Consider the following 19,952-nt stretch of genomic DNA (forward strand, 5'->3'; position numbering starts at 1 on the left):
TCTGGTCCCGTAATCACTCGCAAACGTCCGAGACCGACCATAAAGACAAAGGGCATTACAGGACTAAGCCGGGAATATCCCGTGGACCAAAGTTATGGCTACTGTCAACCCCTTCGCACACCCTCCGGCAATTGGCAAACTTTTCGCAAACACTCGCACTGCGGATGATAAGCTCATGTGAACTATTGCCGGGTAGATAAACAAAGGACACAAAGGAAGATGCTGCCAAGGGGGAGAGAAGGGGTTAAGGCGAAGCTGGGTCCAGGGTCCAGGTTCCAAGAGGACCTCGTAACTGATATCCCGTGGCGAATGGGTTGCCTTTATAGGCCGTTGCACACTTTGGCTACACTCACTCGAGGCTGGTCGCTCGTCTTGGGCCCAACCCCTGAATATCCTTGATATCCTTTTGCATGTCACTCGCTGCTCTCCCGGTGGGATGTGGGCTCGGTTGTTTTGCAACTTCCTCCTTCCCATTGTGCTGTTTATCATAATTTTTCAATTTAACACGGGACAGGGACAGTGAGCACACCTCACATCCTTGCTGCTTGTTCCTTGCTCCTTGATCCTTACCCCTCGATGCTAGCATATAGTTTCCAATGTTTACTTGCGCAAACATCCTTTGACGAACTTTGTCCATTGTCCAGAGTTCGCTTTGACGATGGCTAAGCCGTTATAGGACTTTCGTTTTTGCATTCTCATCGATTCCTTGTGTCCGCGTGTGTTTGCTTTTTGCCCAGAAAGGACCTCTTCCATCCGATTTCGCAGCCATCGTCCTGCACTTCCCGGCGACCGTTAAGGATGACGTTATTAATGAGCATTTTGACACTTACGTCTTGACATTTGCACAGCTGGCCGTTTGTCTTAGGACTTTTGGCCATTGGTGCGAATGGAAAAGGTCAACTGTCCGCCTTAGACGTCCTTTCTTTCCATTCAACTATCGAATCGATTCCGATTCCGCAATTTAAATAAATTTGTAATTATGTTTACTCTAGCTGGGGAGTTTGGCGTAACCAACGATTGATGACTATACCTCATATTCTTTGCTCAGGTATTAACTTTGTAAGGCAAACAAAATGTAATATTTATGCAGCAATCTATAGTAAATATTTAAAAGGGATTTTTTAGCTAAGTGAATTTACTTTCCTTTAGAGGCTAGCAATATTTATGCATTATGTTTTATCGGAAAAAAATGTTTAGTTAAGATACTTAATTAAACATTTGCTACAAGTTCTTAACATAAAGCCCCATCAGTAACGTAAATATGTTTCATCAAGCTACTCCAATGAACACGGCAACTCTCTCTAAGAAATAATCAAATTAATTCATATGTCCCAAGATGGGAAAACAAACTTTTTGTAGTCGGGAAGAAGGAAGCCCTTAACCCCTTACTCCTCGACACTGTCCGGTTTTAGCTCGGGGCAGCTGTCTTCGGGGCGATCGGATGACCGACCCACTCCACTCGATTCCAGCCCATTGCATTCCTTGGGCCGTCTTTTGTCCGGGATTGTTTGCCTTCAATTTGACTACAAACCATAATTTATCTTTTCAGACGTGTTGGTCAGCGCGACAATGGCGGGCTGGCCAGCGTCAAGGATTATTGATTATGCAAAGTGCCCGCTGCCCAGGACAATGCCGGGAAAAACAAAGGCTTAGGCAAAGAGCGAAGAAAGGATTCCCGGCCCAAGGAGTCTCAAGCTGGGCAAAGGAAGGGGTTGCTGGACAGTGGTCAGTGGAAGCTATGAGATGAGGCCGTGATGGAATCCGATGAGCCGGGAAAGTATCCCCTTACAGGACACAGCGCGTGTGTTTTCACCCATTAGAGAGATAATAGTTTTCGACGCTCCTCGTCCTCCTTGGCGTTAATGGTCAGTTTCGCTATTTTGGCATGGTTAATTAATATCCAGCTCCGGCCGAGTGTGAGAAAGTTGGAGGCAAAGGTAAGACTGGGCGAGGTGAGAGGCCCAATCTGTTGACGGATGCTGATGGATTAGGCAAATAATTAATGATGTAGCCCATGATTCCATACAACAACTGTAACTGTATCTGGTTTGGGAATTTACACAAACTGACCAAGTAAATGCTGTCTATTAATAGGACAGGACCTTTGATTCGAACCAAACTGGTTCAGTTGAGAATTGATTCACTATTTTACGACTAATTGTTTGGTCGAAATACATAGTTCAAATTTAGCAGCAAATATTAGACAGCATTACAATTGAACAAACAATATCAACTTCTGCCCAACTTCTCAAATCCATAGCCTATTTGACAAGTAAAATGTTTGAATTAACATATGACTTAAATTAAAGGTTTCTTTTTCAGCTAAGATAGCTTTGTGGGAACCTGAAATCTGATATAACTGTAATATTTATTGTTGATGTTTACAAATGTATTTAATTTGTAGTTTCTTCAGCAAACTATAATTAACATTGTAGTCCGGGAAATAATCAAATGTTGCTATGTATTATGCAATAATTATTATTTTTCTCATAGTAGATTAGATTATCAATTTAAATGACGACAACCATACAATGTAAATAAATAAATTAGACAAGGGAAAATATTCAAACCAATGACAAATACTAAAGATAAGAGTTGTTTATTAATAATGAAAAGTTTGAATGTTTTCCTATGAGATATTATTGGAAAATTCTCTGTTCATTATTTATCAAATTTGCTACTTAGAAACATGAAATGAACTGGATTGGTCTTGGGGTTTCTCCGCAATATGGATTTTTCCATATCTGTAAACAGAATTTATATAAATAGAACAAGAAAAGACAATAGCTTCGAAAAGCCGAAGTTTATATACTCTCATCTATATTTTTATACGACAATTTTTTACAAATTCAAAGTTTAAAAAACTCAGTACTACGCCAATAAAGCATTAAACTCAATTCGGAAAGCTTTCCTATGTTATTTTTTATTGGTCTAACAAATCTGCATACTTAGTTTACCATTAAAAATATTTCAAATTTTTGTCAATTTTTGGCAATTTTAATGATGTAACCCCTTGTAAAATTTTAAAATTTCGAACAATTTTTGAAAATTTATTTTTTGAACGGACATGGCTAGATTGAATCGCATGTTAATGCTGATCAATAATATATATGACTTATAGGGTCGGAAATGACTCCTTCACAGAGTTTCAAGCTTCTGACTAAAATGATAATACCCGAAAAGGGTATACAAATCATCAATAAATTCCCAGTACCAAAGAAATATTATTTCCATTGAATCGAGGGGAAGAATCTTCAACTTCTGTTTCATTCTGTGGGCTGATTTCTTCTTGATGTTTCCACTCAGAGACACAGTGCTGCTGCAGACAGTTGGTGATAAGGAGCACTTCGTTCCCCGAACGATGCGAATGGCGCTGATAAGCGCCATCTGAGAGAGCGCTGCTGAGGCGGGGTCAGCTGACCCCCTTTTAAGCACAGACTTGTGCTCGTCCAATCGTCAAAAAGTGCCTCCGAGATTGCCACTCAACCATTCTGCTAATCTATCAGTGGAGTGTCCGTCTTTGTTTTCGTTTCGTTTTGCAGGCCGTCAATTTTCGAGCCAAAAATGTAAACAAACAGTGCATAGGAAGAATATATGTACATATATTTAAAAAAAAAACCTCCCCACATGCTCATAATGAACAAATAAATAGCTTCAAGTACGGTGAGCATAAATATATTTACTTAAGGGTGTTTCCAACAAATTATTATTCACAATACTACAAGAGAATATACAAAGTTTTAGTTAATATGGAATGGAATTTTATTCTTTTCCAAAAATATTATACTTTACTTCATTGATTTCAATTATTTCTAGATGTAATTTAAACATTTCTTAATGATAGGTATATACTATATAGTATAGGCTAGTATATTCTTGAGGAATATATTTTACTTGTTCCGAATATCTCATAATATTACTATGGAAATAACCTTATGTACAGTACAGTACTCATACACGTCTCTATAGTTCTTATCAGTACGCAGAGGATGCGAATTGTTGTTTACATAAGACTTTTAATAGACAGAAAGAGAGCGGCACAGTGGCTGCAAAGATTAAAACTGGCTGCAAAACTGAACTTTTGTCCTGCGACAGCAGCCGCGTTCCCTGATCTTTGGCGACATCAATTTTTAGGGTGAACAATTTCAATTAGGTTCACGTTGAACCGCGATCGCGATTAACGCACCGCCACTAGTTTCTGATAATGCAATTGTTGTGCAATCGCCAGTAAGTGTTAATCGGGGAACGGGTGGTCGACTCCGAGTCCCACGCTCCGGAAGACCAAGACCAAGACCAAGACCGAGACCGAGAATGAGAATGAGACAAAGAGTGCCCATTGGCGATGGACAATGGCTGGATACTCATGCGGTCGGCGGCTGCCATTAGAATCGCATTAGGGTGCCCACTCACAGGAGCATTTACAGCGGCAGCATATGTATGCCCGAGATGCAGATACACACGTACTGCGAGATACTTGAGTTGACGACGACGACGGCTGCCGCTGCTGCTTAGGATCCAAACAAAGGCGCCTTTTGTTGGCCGGATGGATGGATGGGTTCACATGCTCCTCTTTTCTTCTGTCTTCCCTCCCTCTCCTCTCGGCTCTTGGCCAACCGCAAATGAGGCAAAATTGTCGCCGGCCGAGAGTTTACACACGCAGCAGGGACTTGACAAGATAACAAGATGCAACTGTGAGATATAAAAGTACCGTTTACCGAGGCGCTCGCACACAGCTTGACTATTTCCCAGATCTTATCCCCCGAGAGTCACTCAAAGGACATTAGCCGGCTGTAGCCGTAGTCATTGAAATTCCCTCCGCTGTCGTTGCCTTTTCTGGGGTTTCTGGCCCATAACTCTTGGCACTTTATGCAGCCGGCTTTGTTTGGCCACAAAAGTGTCGCTGACCAGAGGCGATGTAATCGATTGAAACTACTGCTTCCTTCCGCAATTCATGTCAGACCCTAAATTCTCATTTTTAGGGCCAAAAGGATTTATTTCGAGCCGTTGATTAGTCCCTCTCTTCGAGGCAGGGTACGATTTGATGTCGCTAGCATTCTTTAAGCATACATTCCTCTCGCCGAAAGCCCTAAAAGGATAATGCAAACGAGCACTCGAGACCCAGCTGAAGGAGAGCCTCTATGCAATGAATATGTAATTTCGCCCGGACATGAATAGAAGGATGTGACAAAGAGCCTTGAGTGGCCATTGAGCAGTCCGTCCATTTTGTTGTGAGTGTGGGTGTGGCTGTTTTATAAAAGGAATTGGAATTAAGTGGAAACTTTGAGCAGTTCACCAAGAAAAGCCTAATTCAAAGGCGCCATAAACCTTTTTCGCCATGACAACATATTAAATGAGACTTAGGGCGCAAACAATGCGGCTTTCAGGCATTCTGCATTCGGTTGCATACCCACCTTTGCTGAAAAGTTTAAGCGATTAGCGCAATTTAGCGAAAATAACATGCGAAATTGCTCGGCTGAACGCCTTTTCAATGGCACTCTCTCAGAAACGCCTCCAGATACACGGGCATAGTGCGAAAAGGGGAATCCCGCTGAGCCGCTTTTCGAGAGCCCTTAATGTGGGAAAATCGTCGTCACTTGTCAGCACACGCCCACCTCGAACAACCCCTTGTTTCCCACACTCGCCCACAGCTCACAGCCGAAGAGTGTTGAAGCACAATGGGAATGAGTCCAAACAATTGTTGCGAATCGAACAGATCCTCTCAGCAACTCATCTGGGCTGGGCTCCTGGAGCGGATTGCCCATGCTAATCGGCGGATGCGTAAAACTCAATGAGCATTGAAGTGCCAGACAAAGGCATCTCAAATAAAGAAGCTACTGCCGAGCAAACAAACGAATATAGATACAGAGTCTCGGAGTCTGGGATCGTGAACTCATAACCCTTTCAATGCGCCACTTAAGCCGATCACGGCGAAACCGGGCAAGGACCAAGACAGGATCCTACGCGTGCAGCCTCCGTCGGAATTCCATTGTGGAACATTTGGAGAGTGCGGTTCGTCGGGTGTTTAACCCATTTGTCCCGGGGTCTCAACTTGCAACTGAAACTCGACAAATTAGGGCATTCCGATTCCAGGGTCCTTTGTGCGGATGCTTTGTTTGGCCTTCTTCTCCTTAATGCCCAAGATCACAATGTTTGCATCAAGGGGTTGATCTCGTTGATCTCGTTTTTTTTATGCCGCCGATCCCTTTACCTCCGATGTGATTTATATATTTGTTTAGCCTTTCACAGGACTATCTAGATCTGGGACGGCCGAATGCTGTTTGCGGACTGCTCCTCATTCGGCTTGACTTTTGCACTCTCATCTTTGGTCCGCTGCACGTGCCAATACATCTGAGTGATCTGAGGCAGTAAAAGGAGAATGGATGCAATTAAAGTCACTTAATTGTTTAATGACAGGCTGGAAATGGCAGCAAAGCCAACAATTTCACAGAGGCATACTGCAATTTGGCGTTCTAAGCAAGGTTTTTATGCCTTTATTTTTTAACTACGTCAATGATTGCCTGCTTAAAATAATGATAGTCAACTTTTTGCTAAGGTATTACATGAAGAGTAAATATTAAAATATTTTAAGCTGATTCAGTCACTATTACTATAATTTATCTATTCTTTATAATGTGAGGGCTCATCAAACCATATTTCGCTGAAAGCCCGCTTATCGAAAGCGAAATTCAAATCAACTTTCGCTGCTACGCAAATTATCCATTAGGCTAATTACGCAAACATTTGCGGATTTACTTATGCGAAAGATTGAAACGCAAACCTCTTGTTGAACACGAAAAATCCGTTGATTGATGGGCGCATTGTTCGGGCTTGGCAGTTTCGCTATGGCCATGCAAAGCGATTGTCTGGGCGCCCGGAATGGATTCGGATTACACCTGGACCTGGCCTGGTCCTGGGCCTGGACCTGGAGGAATGAGCGGAGCAAACAGATTACTTTCATAAATTAGACTTTATTAATCATTAAGGAGACAGCGACAGCAGCCGGGCAACTTCCAAGACGGGACGGTTGAAGGACAACGAGTAACGGGGTAGGGATTTCCTCAAAAGGATGCGGTCGAGGACTTACGTACAGTGGACAGTGGTCAGCGCATTGGTCAGTCACGCACGTAATTCCGGCATTACCCTTTCGGGACACAGAATACAGGACAAGACGCTGGACTCGGCGCAACGGGATAGGCAGAGTTCAGAGGTCACCACCGTACTTTTGCACATTTCTTCTCACAGTCCAGCCAGTCCGGCAGGAAACTTAAGACGTTTTCACGACGAATTTTAATGATTTTTGTATTCAAATGAGGCCTGCCCCAACCAGTTTGGGCAGTTACTCCAGCACCCAGGGGAGTGTCCAGGCAGCGACAGGACACGTATCCCGCTGACGGCTGGATTGGCTCACCGAATCTTCGTCCAAAATGGCCAATGTCCCGTGTTTCAACTGTCCAACTGTGCAAACTGTCCAACTCCTTCTCGTGTGGCCTCCGCCAAAGGGGTCAGCCCAAAAGGGCAACAGTTGATGTCCAGGGCGCATGGGTTGAGTCCTGGCTTCGGTAGCCATTTTGTGGCAAGCAGCAAACAAATAAAATGAATCCAAGATAAAGCAAAAGTGCTTTCAATAAAGGATATTGCCGAATAGTTTTTGGTCTTTCATCAGAACGCTTAAGCTTTCGAAAAAAAATTCAATTTGCCGCCACAAAAAACCGCTAGCTGGCACTAAATAGAAAATGGCTCTCAAAACCGGGCCAGCTTACGCTCTAAAAAATGGGGGGAAAATAGCAAGATGCACATATAAAAAAAAAACAAAAACATAAAATAATTTAGTTTATTTTCTTAACTAAAAGAATTTGAAAATAATTAAATTAAGTTTTCATATTCATCTATTATATTTTAAGGAAGCTTTATCTAGTAATGGTATTGTTTATAAATAGTTTTCCGAAGACTTCGTTGCCAGATAATATCTATGCTTTATAATTGCCTGAATCATCTTTTAAAGAATACCGAATGCCAAGGAAGATGTCACAAAACATGCTTTTATGTTTCGGAATTCCTAAAAAGAAATTAGGATATCCGGCCTTCAAGTATTTTTCTCTTAAAAGAAATAAACGCTTCAGTTGAACTTTGTCGTTGACTCGTGTGGACCATTAAAAACTTTTTTATAATTTTATTAAAACGGTATTTGGACAGAATTATGCTTCGAGACCAATTCACTTCTATACACATGAATTTTTCCCGGCTTTTTATGGCTCTTTAACTGCTGGCCCAACGCTCTTTTTATGGCTGCCACTTGACCAGGCCACCTTAGTTGGTTTGTTGACACCTGCAGCTCAATCTCGGGTTGCTTAATGACGTAAATCCAGTTCGTAAGATATATCTATATAGTTGTCACTTCTTGCTAGTCCGAGTTAAACTTTGAACTCACCGACTGGGACGATCTTTCAAAATGTACTTACTGGTAGGGCACTTCCGGAAGAATCCAAATTTCGGGTTTGTTTTATTCCCAATTTAATGAAGATAAATCGCGGCGAATATTCATTAACCAGAGGGCCAAGCAACCAACGAAAGCCGAATGAGAAACTGTTTGGGTTTGAAATTTCACCTTTTGACATCGATGGAAGGACTCTCTGGTAGTGCTGACTTCCCAGGAACGGTGACATTTAAATTAATAAACTGCCAGCGAGTTTTGGTCCGTAACAGGCGCGTAACTGCAGTCAATTATTCGGCCGAAAATATCCTGTTTCCAGCATCCAGTTTCCACATCGGCAGCATCACCATCATCATTATTATTAACACTTTCCACGGCTCCGGACGCGGACGCGCCACTTGAACTTGCTCCGACAGTGGCTGCTCGGGTTGGTCCTCTCATTGTGTTTTTGTAATGCTATATAATTACACCATCAAGTTGACTGATGACACGGAATGAATCTTTGTCGCCCCTTACATAACACACAATGCTCGCACACCCAAAATCTGCATAAATTCATAATTTTTCTTCGCCCCGAAAAGCCGCGGCCAACCCTTGCCTGGTTTAGGGATGTCCTTGGGATATCGGCACCAAAATTTGACTATCCCTTAAGTGCCATAGGCAATTTTCTGAGGAATCGATGATGCAAGCCTAAATGAAAAGGATGCTGGTAAATGGAGAAGTTTAGCTATTGTTATTTACAATTAAAATATATTTTCTATTTCAAATAGTTACTATAATAACACAGCTCCAATGATTATGATGCTTTCCAGTTACAGTCACATTTGTCTTTATTGACTTTTGGCTAATGAGATTCTAAAGATTCCCTGGTTTTCGACATTGATCTACCATTGACTGGGCTCCAAGGGCGTCGGAATGGGCTAATCCCTGCCATATGCCTGCTAATGCTTTCCATCTCGGCCCCGATCTGTCATGGGGCACAATCGGAGGTGTCAAAAATTTTGACACTTCAATTTCTTCTGCTCGCAGAGCTCGAGACAAATGAGCAGCGCGTGCGTTTCCTCGTTGCGTCACATGCGAATATCCTGCCAGGAGGAGGTGTGTGCGAGTGTGCCGGTGTGTGCGAGTGTGTGTAGGTGCAGCCGTCGTCTGTCAAATGCGTCTTGTCATGCATCACAAAAAGGAGAAATGAAACGAAGGAAAATGAAATGAAATGAAAGCAGGACTGTGAGCCAGAAAAGAGCAGAGTCAAAGCAAACAGAGGGAAATGGTAGCGGAGAAAATTAAATTGAAAATTTCAACACAACCATTGGTAGTAGGTGGGGAGGAGGAAGGACGGGGAAGGCTGGTCGCCACCAGGTTGCCACAGTTGACTCTTTTGATAAACAAACAGACAGCAGCCAGCAGACGGAATCATTGCGAAAATGTTGATTACAGCCAACGAAAGAAACCCAGAAAAGCCAGAGCAACATCGAAGCACTCAGAGAAAATATATATATTTATAAAACAAATTTATAAAATACTAGTCAAAATATGTCAAGAATACTTTTTATACCCTTAAAGGGTAGTCAGAAACTTGTAACTCAGGGAAGGAATCTTTTCCCTATAAACATGAAAAGAGACAAAAACCTCTTAGGGCCAAAAGATGCTGCAGTGAATCCAGGACTATATACCAATCTTTAAACAATTAATTTCAATTTTAAAAGACAAGATATTAAGAAATATATCAGTTTATTTCTGAAACAATTTCTCCCAGTGGCCGGCACACGGCGACACATGAGACCGCTGCTTCCGCCTTTGAATCTCCGCAGCCGCCAAAGGACATGCGCCAAAAAAAAAATAATAATATGGAAAAGATAAAAAAGCAAGCAAAGGAGGACACGGAAATGAAAAGAGCGGGGGAGAAATGAAATAAAAATCCGTTCGCGACTCGCAACTTTCATGTGTATCCATGTCAGGCTGGCTTTTGTGTCACTCGGAACGAGTTGTCAAATAAAAGGAAGCCGCGCTGCAGGATCGTTGACTTGGCTGGCTGCCATCAAAATGGCGTCTGGCCCGCACAAGGACTTTAAAAAGCTGCTCGGAAATCGATGTGGAAAAGTCAGCTGCTGCTGCCTGGCTGCTTGGCTGCCTCACCTGTCGCAGGACAAACAAGTTTTAATCAAAACGAAAAGGAACAAGGCGGAGGGAAAACTACAAATCACATTTCCTGTGGCAACATCAACTTCCTGTTTTGGCATGGAAATCTCCCAGTCAGCGTTTCACACGCCGCCCCAGCTCCATTGCTCCGCGTGACAACTGCAGCCGCTTTGATGTTGCATGCAGCGCATTTTCCGCTGTGTGTCACTTAATTGTCACTCCAGTGCAGGCAGTCAGTCAGCCTGGTCAGTCATGCACTCAATCAGTGGCAGGACACTCGGCAGTGGCCAGGATACTGAGTGCAGAAGCAGTTCACCCCCTTTTGGCCACTCCGCCCCCTCGATGAGGTGTAGTTTTTAGTTCCCCTGCAGGAAGTCGGACTTCCTAAGCGGAACTGGCCGCATTGTCCTTCCATGGGAATGCCAGGACCCGCGGGGTGGCAACTGCAGCAGGACCAAAGTTGGTTCCTTGCGGTCTCTACGCTGGCAGGTCCTAATTGATGCAGTTAGCTGCGCGCTGTGACTGGAACCCTTTAATTGATACTCCGCTTGGGAATAGATTGGTACAGAACTGATAGCTAACTTTGCGTGGAGTAATGTTTAGTGGGAAGTCCTTACAAGGATGCAGTGAAATTTTGCACTAAAATTAATGTGAATAATTTGGGAGCATAGTTTATTACTTTAGGTATTCTGTATCAAGAACAGAATGCAGTTTTAGAAGAGGACATCATAGTATTCTAGAATACAGAAAAGATTTAAAGGATTTTACAGACTTTTTAATGTATTGTTATAATGAATGGAGTTATATTTTAAATCGAAAAGAAGCCACGACAAGCTACCTCCTATATAGTTTAACCGAAGTTTAACATATATACACAGAGAGTTTGATATTAATTATAGGATTGTATCGGAAATCGATCTTTATGTATGTATTTTTTCGACAAATCAAAGCTTTAAAAACTCATAACTAAGCCAAAAAAGCATTAATTTCAATTCGGAAAGCTTTCCTATGTTAGTTTTTATTAGATTCATTAATCTGCATAGAAAATTTTTAGTTTTAGAAAATTCAATATTTTGTCAATTTTTTTAAATTTTAACGATGTAACCCCTTACAAAATTGTCAAAATTTTGCAAAAATTAAATTTTGGCCGGAGATAGCTAGAAAGGTTCGCCTGATAATGCTGATCAAGAATATATATGGTTTATAGTGTCGGAAATGGCTCCTTCATTTTGTTGCATAGAAATGGATTGTATTTTATACACAGAGGAAACTTTGTTTATTGAATGTATTTCTATTTTAATATTTCTATACAATCATAATAGCCTTAGGATCCAAATTGATATAAGCACAAATGGCGATGAATTGGGATCAGTCGATTGGTAACACCTACTTTATTATTGACTGTCTGTGGCTCAGTTATGGGGATGTAATCGATATGTTTTATGTGCGCTTACAAGCTCATCGCTTGTTAATCGCACTTAAGGCCCCCAAAAAACCGACCAGCACCTGCTGCCCCACCACAGCGAGTGGCTGGGCGAAGCTTAGCCGGAATAAATCTACCATAAAGATGCCTGACATTATTCAAAATACCAGAACTACAGAATTCCCCAAATACCAAGCCACCAAAACGAGAACGAGGACGAGGAGGAGGAGCCGCATCGAGCTGGAGCGAGCAGTTGGACGACGGGCAAAAAAGGCAATAAAATGTAATGCCAGACGAGGGAGCCGCGAGATCGAGTGGAGCGTGGAGCGTGGAGGCACAAACGACTTCATTTTATCTTAATGTGCTAATAAATTTCCCAGAGACGAAATCTCTGCCAAAAACCAAATAAATTTACTAATACCAAAATTATCACACAAGCAGCAAAGGAGGGAGATGAAATGGAACAGAAAATGAAATGGAGCGCCAAGTAGTTGACTGAGTGGCATGCGTGGAATCGGAGAAATGCAATTAAGGCGGCCAAATCATCTGGAGAAGCAGTCCAAGGAGAAGGGAGGAGCCCGCATGGCGTCTTAAGTGTTTAAGTAGCTAAACGGCTGACAACCGGAGGAGTTATGGCCCGGCCTGCAGTTTGAAGTTGGCGCGTGCTCCGCGCCCGCACAGCACCCACATCGCGCAAAGTAGTCTGTCAACACAGGGTCTGGGATGGAGGCGATCCCGCTTGGATGTCGGATCTCCACTTAAGTCCATCGCTGACAATTCCACCCCCAAATAGGGACAGGGATACTCCTCTTCACCTCGCCGAATGAATTGCCCTAAAAGGGTTCATGCCTTGGGCTCGTAAATCTGATATTGCTCAAGTGGGGACCTGGCACCTGAGCTCACTATATAGGATATAGCTTCTGGGGTATTGGAACAATTCATTCAAAATGGTTTTTCAAATTACCAAACTTGATATCTCAAGTTTTACGATCGTTTGATGGAAAAACGTAATTTATATGACATTTACGACTGCAGCAGCTGAAGAAATGAAAGATGTTAAAACTTTCTTTCAATCCGAATCTAGGAATTAGTCCTGGACTGTACTTGGACTTCCTTGGTTCGCGCCCTTCAAGCCGTTGCCACCCCTAAAAGTGTCGCCCAAGTGTCCCTACATTCTGTATGCAGTCTCATGTGCATTATTTTGCATGTCTGGCGATTTGAGCAACTCATGCGTAAAGGTCAAAAGATCAACGTAGTCAGGGCTCGGACAGCAGAGGGGAGAACGGTGACTGGAGGGAGGTTTTTCAAAGGAATTTTCTCTACTTTTTCCGGCGTTAATGCTTTGATTTCGTTTTGAAAAATGTACACAGCATTTGCATTTGTCCATTGTCCAGTTCGCTGATTAGGCGTGAAGTCTGGGATTTGAATAAGAGTCTTACCTTGGGTCTCTCAAATGCAGTTACATATTGCTTTTTGGCGGGAAAGGAGAAGTAGATCGAAAACATAATAAATGGGTGAGAAGTTTTTAAAATAAATTAAATTGCCAACGGAGTGTTCCTAGACATGGAAAAAATTCAAGGTATAGCAAGCATTTGCTTCTCTACAAATGTTGTTTTATTATTTAAAACCTCTACGAACTGGTTTATGGGTTAATAGGTTAAATAGCAATAAAGCTTTTAATATATATAATATAATATATAAAAGTCTTCTCTGTTCTTAATCCAACTTAAAGCATAAGCTGCTTAGAATTGCATCAATGCCAATAATCATTAAGGAATGTTAAAAAATAATATATCCCATAGATAGCTTACTGCTAAAATCACAATGCACTCACTCCACAGTACTTCACACTCTAGAACCTTTCAACATTCCAGAAGTTTTCTTAGGGAATTTCTCCGCAAAAAAGAGGTCAACATCTCTAATTAAGGTCACCTTCATCCCAGCTCCCTAGACCATCAATTCTTACAGCCTTACAACACGTTCCGCTTTATTATGACCATGCGAACAAAGAACAATAAAAAACAGAGCAAATTTTTACCACCCCAGCGGGTAGGCAAAGAAAAAATAACACTTAAAAAATTTGCAAACATGTTTTGCATACAGCAAAACCGATCATCAAATATATTCACATGCAATCACATTAAACTCACCCATGAAAAAAACGGTATCTTAGGTAGATTTTCACCCAGAAAAACGCACTCGAGACAAAGCCAAGAAGATGTCCGGAGTGCAACCACCCGAGATCCCGGGCCCCGAGGAGACGTCCAGCTGCTGGGAGACGAGACCCACGTCATGATCGCGATCGGGACAGATCTTTTGTGCAAACTGGAGCGACCCAGTGCGAGTGCGAAAATCTACCCCATAATCGCAGAGAAAAACCCGAAATAAAACGGAATAAAGTCGGCTGGACAATGGAAAGTGGAGGGGGCGATTCAAAATGTTTATTTGCGTATCGAAATGTGCAAATTTTTTCCAAATTTCAGTTTCTTCTTGAATATTCATACATAAATCTGGCAGGGAAAAGTAAATGTAAATTTCCGCATTGTTCTCTTTCCCGTTGAGCCGCAGGCCAAGGTCCCCGACGGAAGTAGAAATGGGAATACATTTCGAACAAAATCCAGTAGTTTACTCACGCTGACATCACCTGTCCAAATCGAGAGGCCCAACACGATAATTGGTGTCATAAAAGTTAGTTAAATCATATTGGACGTCAGTCAAATCGGTGACATTTCCAAATTAGAAAGAGCCCGCAGACGCAAAGTTATGGGGCGGTGACTCTCCATTGCGTGATGATTGCCATGGCCATTGTTTTGATGACACGCCAAATGGTTTCTGTTTCCAAGACCATTCCACCTGTCAGCCGAGTGGACAGCTACCTGCACACACAATTACCGCCCGCATGACGAGGGCGTGCCGGGTGGCGCTTGCCAGATACACTGTGAAGAAATCCAACTAAATTGAGTTAAACTAACAATTTATGAATAATTTTTGTTAAGAATAATTCAGGGAAATACTATAACAAAACTTAAAGAACAGACAGTTGGGATTGGGGATATCATTATTCCTTTCAATATCCTGTCGCCTGTTGTTGTTCATCATTCTAATATCCATGTCACTATACATTCATATGTACAGTATTGTCTAGCTAATATTCTTCTTTAATTTTCTTCGAGTGTACATATATGGTCAATAAATGTAGTCTAGATTGTCCCCACTGCATAGGCAATAATCACAAATTTACAGCTCGTCAGCGGGTCGAGTAAATGGCGACAGCGTTATGTCATTTGACGTTGATTTCTGATAGCAGTAATTATATGTAAATTAATTATGGGTCTCGGGGCAGGGCTAGTAGTAGTACTTGCATATATGGCTCAATCGAGACCTGTCCCCGGCCCCCATTTGATAGAGATATGGTACTTCTGCCCAACCCTGCTCACAGCATTTGGCCAAACTAGTTGTGGCATGCAAATTGACAAGTCCACGACTGCGCCCAGACAACTCCAGATACTCGACTCTGTTTTGCCAGATCTTGGGCCGCAAGTGGCAGAGACAACTCAATGATGTCTGTAAATGTTACGCTCGATTGAGGATCCCCAACCAGCCGGGGGGACTGCATCCAGCAGATAGCAGACAGTGGATGCGAGTTAACATGAAATGGCAGATTCGGATACAGATGCACCACACTCAGATGCAGATTCGGATTCGGATTCAGAGATGGCGATGGAGAAGCAGTTGCAGATACAGTTGCGAGTGTGCAGCTGCCGAGCAGCGATCGAAGTGGCGCGATCATGTGCAAAATGCTTTTTTTCGGCATAGTGCTCCATGGAGGCACTTGACATGAAGAAATAATTCCATTGAGTTGGCAACTATGCCGGGAATCTCGGGCGAGACAAAATTAGACAAGAAGCGTGATTTACGGAACCCTTAAATCACATGACAACAAACCAGATCGCTGCAGATCGGGAATCGAATCGAGCAAATGCGATGACAATGTCTGGGCAGCACATGTGTGCGAATGGAGATGGAAATGGGTCTGGAATGGGACTGTGACTGTGACTGGGAGTGGAGTTGATGGGAGGCGGACAATGATACCGATACCGCGTTCCCGATCGATCGTCGCTTTCCTCTGGCAGGCCCCCTGATTTATGGCACTGCAGCCTCCGAACAGATCAGACAGAACAGCTCCGAACAGATCAAAGAAAATCAGTGAGGCTCTGAGATCTGGTTACTTCATATGCTTGTGCTAAGCACAGATCATCGATCACTGATCGTGTGACCACGACCACACTGGGGTATTTCCAGTCAATAAAGCATTAAAATTGGGTTTGTTGTTGTTTACCTACTTAAGCATCGAGATGATTCGACAACACACCTCCCGGCTTCCGCATCGCTTTGGTTTTGCCCGAAAAAAACCACAACTTTTGTTTACAAAAACTTAAATGACAATCTTTTCACACCTGAGCAAACTAGTTTGCGGGATGAATACGTAAGAATAGAGCTCAGATTTTGGCATCTCATTGTGCTATTTAATACTAGGTGCCTTTCTTGCCATTCGAATTATAAGCCTCTTAACAAAAGTGCCTCTAATTATTACTTTCAAAAGTAAGAAAGAAATCCCCTCGAAGAACATGTAAAATATTTCAACAAATATTGCCAAAAATAAATTTGCATTCATTAGGGACCAACAGACCGGCACGAGATCTTAGTCAGAACCTGTTTATTGATTTGTTTATTTCGTCATCGAATTTGGGAGTATTTCTAAATGTTCCAAAGGCAAAAAAAAAAAAAAAAAAAATGAGAAGAAAGAAAACCACAAAAGCCGGTGGGGATTCTAGGCAGATGTTTGTCTTTAGTCATCTTTGGGAGGAACAGGTTTCCCATTTGGGCATCGTATTTTGTTTAGATTGTTCTTGAATCTCATTAATATCGAGACGATAAATGCTAGCCGCGATCTGCGTCCAAAGTCGCGTATAAAAGACGATCTCAAGTGGCGGTTCTATATCAGTTAACACCGAAATTTCATCGCTATTGGAAGTTCTCATATCGAAAGTGAAAAATGCGTTCCGCGATTCTATTTGGCTTGATTGCCTGTCTGGCCTTGAGCCTAGTGCTAGCCTTTGAGGAGTCCAGTCCCGTCCAGTCCAACGACTTGTCCGCCGTGGAGGAGGGCATCGGCCAAGCTGTGGAGTCCGAGGTACGAGCCAAGCGTCAGTTTTACGGCGGATATGGTCGTCCACGATTCGGATATGGTGGATATGGTGGATATGGTAGATATGGATATGGAGGCTATCCCTTTTACGGAGGCTATGGAGGAGGATTTGGAGGGTTTGGTGGATATGGACGTCCCCCCTTCTTCGGTGGTGGCTATGGGCCCGGCTTCGGTTACTACGGCTAAGCCCATCGCTAATCTATTGCTACCAATAAACGAAGACTGACGACCAGGAAAGATTTTACTACCACCTTTATTATACAACGACACAAATATGATGTCAAATATCATATCGAAATTATTGTACGAAAATATATATCTAAAATATGAAACATCTAAAAGATTAAGTGAGGAAATATTGATTTAATTCGTTGCCTGGATTTCTGGTTTCCAGAAATTACTTGAGTTTCAAAATTCACTGAGAAGTAATCGAGGTATATCGTTCATATTTCTATTGATTTATATATTTAATATCGATGTAGATTTACCTACTAACAACCAAGAATGTGTGTGCATCTTCCCCAGTATTGGGGATATGCAGAGTCCCAAATTATCTCGCAACTTGACCTCGTCTGTGGGAATGTGTGTGACCCAGAGCGACGACGTGAGCGCGACCGAGGCTAGGAGCCCGGGGCTTGGGGTTTGGGGGAATATTTTAAAAATAAATAACAGAAGATCTCCATTTATTTATTAGTGCGTTCGCCAGGTCTCGCTCCTGAGCCATGCTAATTATAAGTCCAAGAAGGCGGAGGAGGAGGGTGTGCTTTGTTTATGTTCCATGAGCTGTCACGATCTGTTTGCTTTCTTTTCGAGCACTTTGCTCCTCCGCCTCTGCCTCCGGATGGGACTTGTGTGGGAGTCGCTTTGGGGCTTGCAGCAATTATCACGTACGATTGTCATAATTATCATTTTGGATTTTATTAGCTGGACCCGCAGGCCAATCTCCGCCTGTCGCCATGCCTCTTTGTTCTGCTGCAGCAACTGGAAAGGTAAATAGGTAAATATTTGAATGATGTCACTGAAGTTGGCATGGAATCGCTGCCATTTTTGGTGGGAACATCAGGAACAGTAGACATAAATCACTTTAACAATTTTGGCATTTAGCGGGCAGCTAATCAAATTTGCAGCATATGCGTTAAGAGCCCCATAGAGTTTTATTGATGTCCTAATCCTCTTCTAATCAACATGAAAGCCAGCCTCAGACTCGCGCTGCATATTAATTTGCACACAAATCCGCCAATAGATGGTTATCACGGGCTCGAGGGTTTCCGGGGTTTCGGGGTTCCGGGGGTCGAGGGCTTCGCCGCAAACAAAACGCCCAGCTCGGTGACTTACCCCAAAAACAAGAACGCCCCTCGGCCGAGTCATTGTTTAATTGTCAATAGACATCGGCTTCTATCAATATCATAAAAGCTAATAACTCTCGGTTGGCTGGACGCGGCAGACGGTGGGCAGCCCCGCTCTAATCCCACCGGATATGCTCAATCAAAGCGCAAAGTGTGCGTGCCGGGGAAAGGACACTGGAGTGGGTGGTAGGTAGGAGGTGGGTGTGTGGGGTGTGAGGTGTGCAAAGGCAAACCTCACTCAACCTGCCCGCCGGGGGTTGCTCGACCGCTGGAAATCATCGCATTTCATTCATCACTTTTCGCCTTTTCAGCGTGAGCAACCCTCCACAGAACCGAGCAGGACTTGGACATGCCTCCCCCTCTCTTGGCATGTTTTGATATTAAAATTGCGTAATTATAATTAACCACATGTGTGTGTGTGACTGCATGGGGAAGCGGTTTAGCATGTCCTTTGACTGCTTCCTGCTCGTCGACAAAAGGCGAGTCGGTTAAAGTTACTTCCTCCCCTCTTTCCTGGTGTGTGTATGTCACGTGTGTAACTCTGTAAGCGATCCTGGTTAAGTCTGGCTCTGCCCCGGGGGCATAATCCATAACTTAGCCGCCTGTCAGACAATTGATACAACTTCCGAGCCCAGTCACCTGGTAATTAAAAAAGGGAAATTCTTATTTTAATTAGGAGAAGGCCTTGTCCTTCTTGGGGTTAGCAATTAAAGGTAGTAAGACCAGATAGGTTAGTTCAAAATGTAATCTTTAATAAAAACTAGATAGGCTACAAATAAGACTTGTTCTTTATTTACAAAAGACAGTAGATTGATTGGCTTTCGACTTAATTTAAAAAAAAACTGGGATTTCCCTTGCTGTTTACATTTAGTTATTTTTGCTGTTAACCCATTTGGTCATAGAACTTTTGTTTGAAATTGCTTTTGAATATCATTATTTCGAGTCTTCGGTGTTAAATCGATGCGACACACCGCAGATCAATTGCGTTTCCCACAGAGTATAAAAGCTAATCTAGAAACCCAGTTCACCACCAGTTAAAACCGAAAGTTCATTGCAATTTGAAGACACCGCAACGCAATGCGAATCACAATATTGTTTGTCCTGTTGGCCTGTCTGGCTTTCAGTATGGTCTCTGCATCCGAGGGATCGACACATCAGCCAGGATATAGGCGCCCTCCGAGGAAGACTGTCGTCCAGGCGGTGGAGACACCGAAGCGAGTCAAGCGTACTTTACTTATGAGACCCCACTTATACCGATATGGATATCCAACCTATTACTTTATCTAAACAATTGCAAAATAAAACTACTTTCACGCTATGTATAAATTAAATGAGTTCGTTGGTGTTTTGAGGAATTTCAAGATTCCATATTCCAATAAGAATCAGTAGTCTTTAACTCTTCCC

At 42.7% G+C, this 19,952-nt stretch overlaps 1 protein-coding gene across 1 annotated transcript; it reads left to right on the plus strand.

Moving 5' to 3' along the window:
* The first annotated feature begins 330 nt into the window (after positions 1-330).
* On the plus strand, positions 331-19,879 carry LOC110176655 (uncharacterized). Its single transcript, XM_086833532.1, has one exon. The coding sequence runs from the start codon at positions 17,050-17,052 to the stop codon at positions 17,386-17,388; it is 339 nt and encodes a 112-aa protein (XP_086689658.1). The 5' UTR covers positions 331-17,049; the 3' UTR covers positions 17,389-19,879.
* The last annotated feature ends 73 nt before the right edge of the window (positions 19,880-19,952 follow it).

This window comes from Drosophila serrata, unplaced genomic scaffold (genome assembly GCF_035046125.1).
Source record: "Drosophila serrata isolate PLE 108 unplaced genomic scaffold, ASM3504612v1 contig_30, whole genome shotgun sequence".
Classification (NCBI taxonomy): Eukaryota; Metazoa; Arthropoda; class Insecta; order Diptera; family Drosophilidae; genus Drosophila; species Drosophila serrata.

Coding starts and splice junctions, on each gene's coding strand:
- LOC110176655 (XM_086833532.1), top strand. CDS start 17,050: ATGCGTTCCGCGATTCTATTTGGCTTGATTGCCTGTCTGGCCTTGAGC.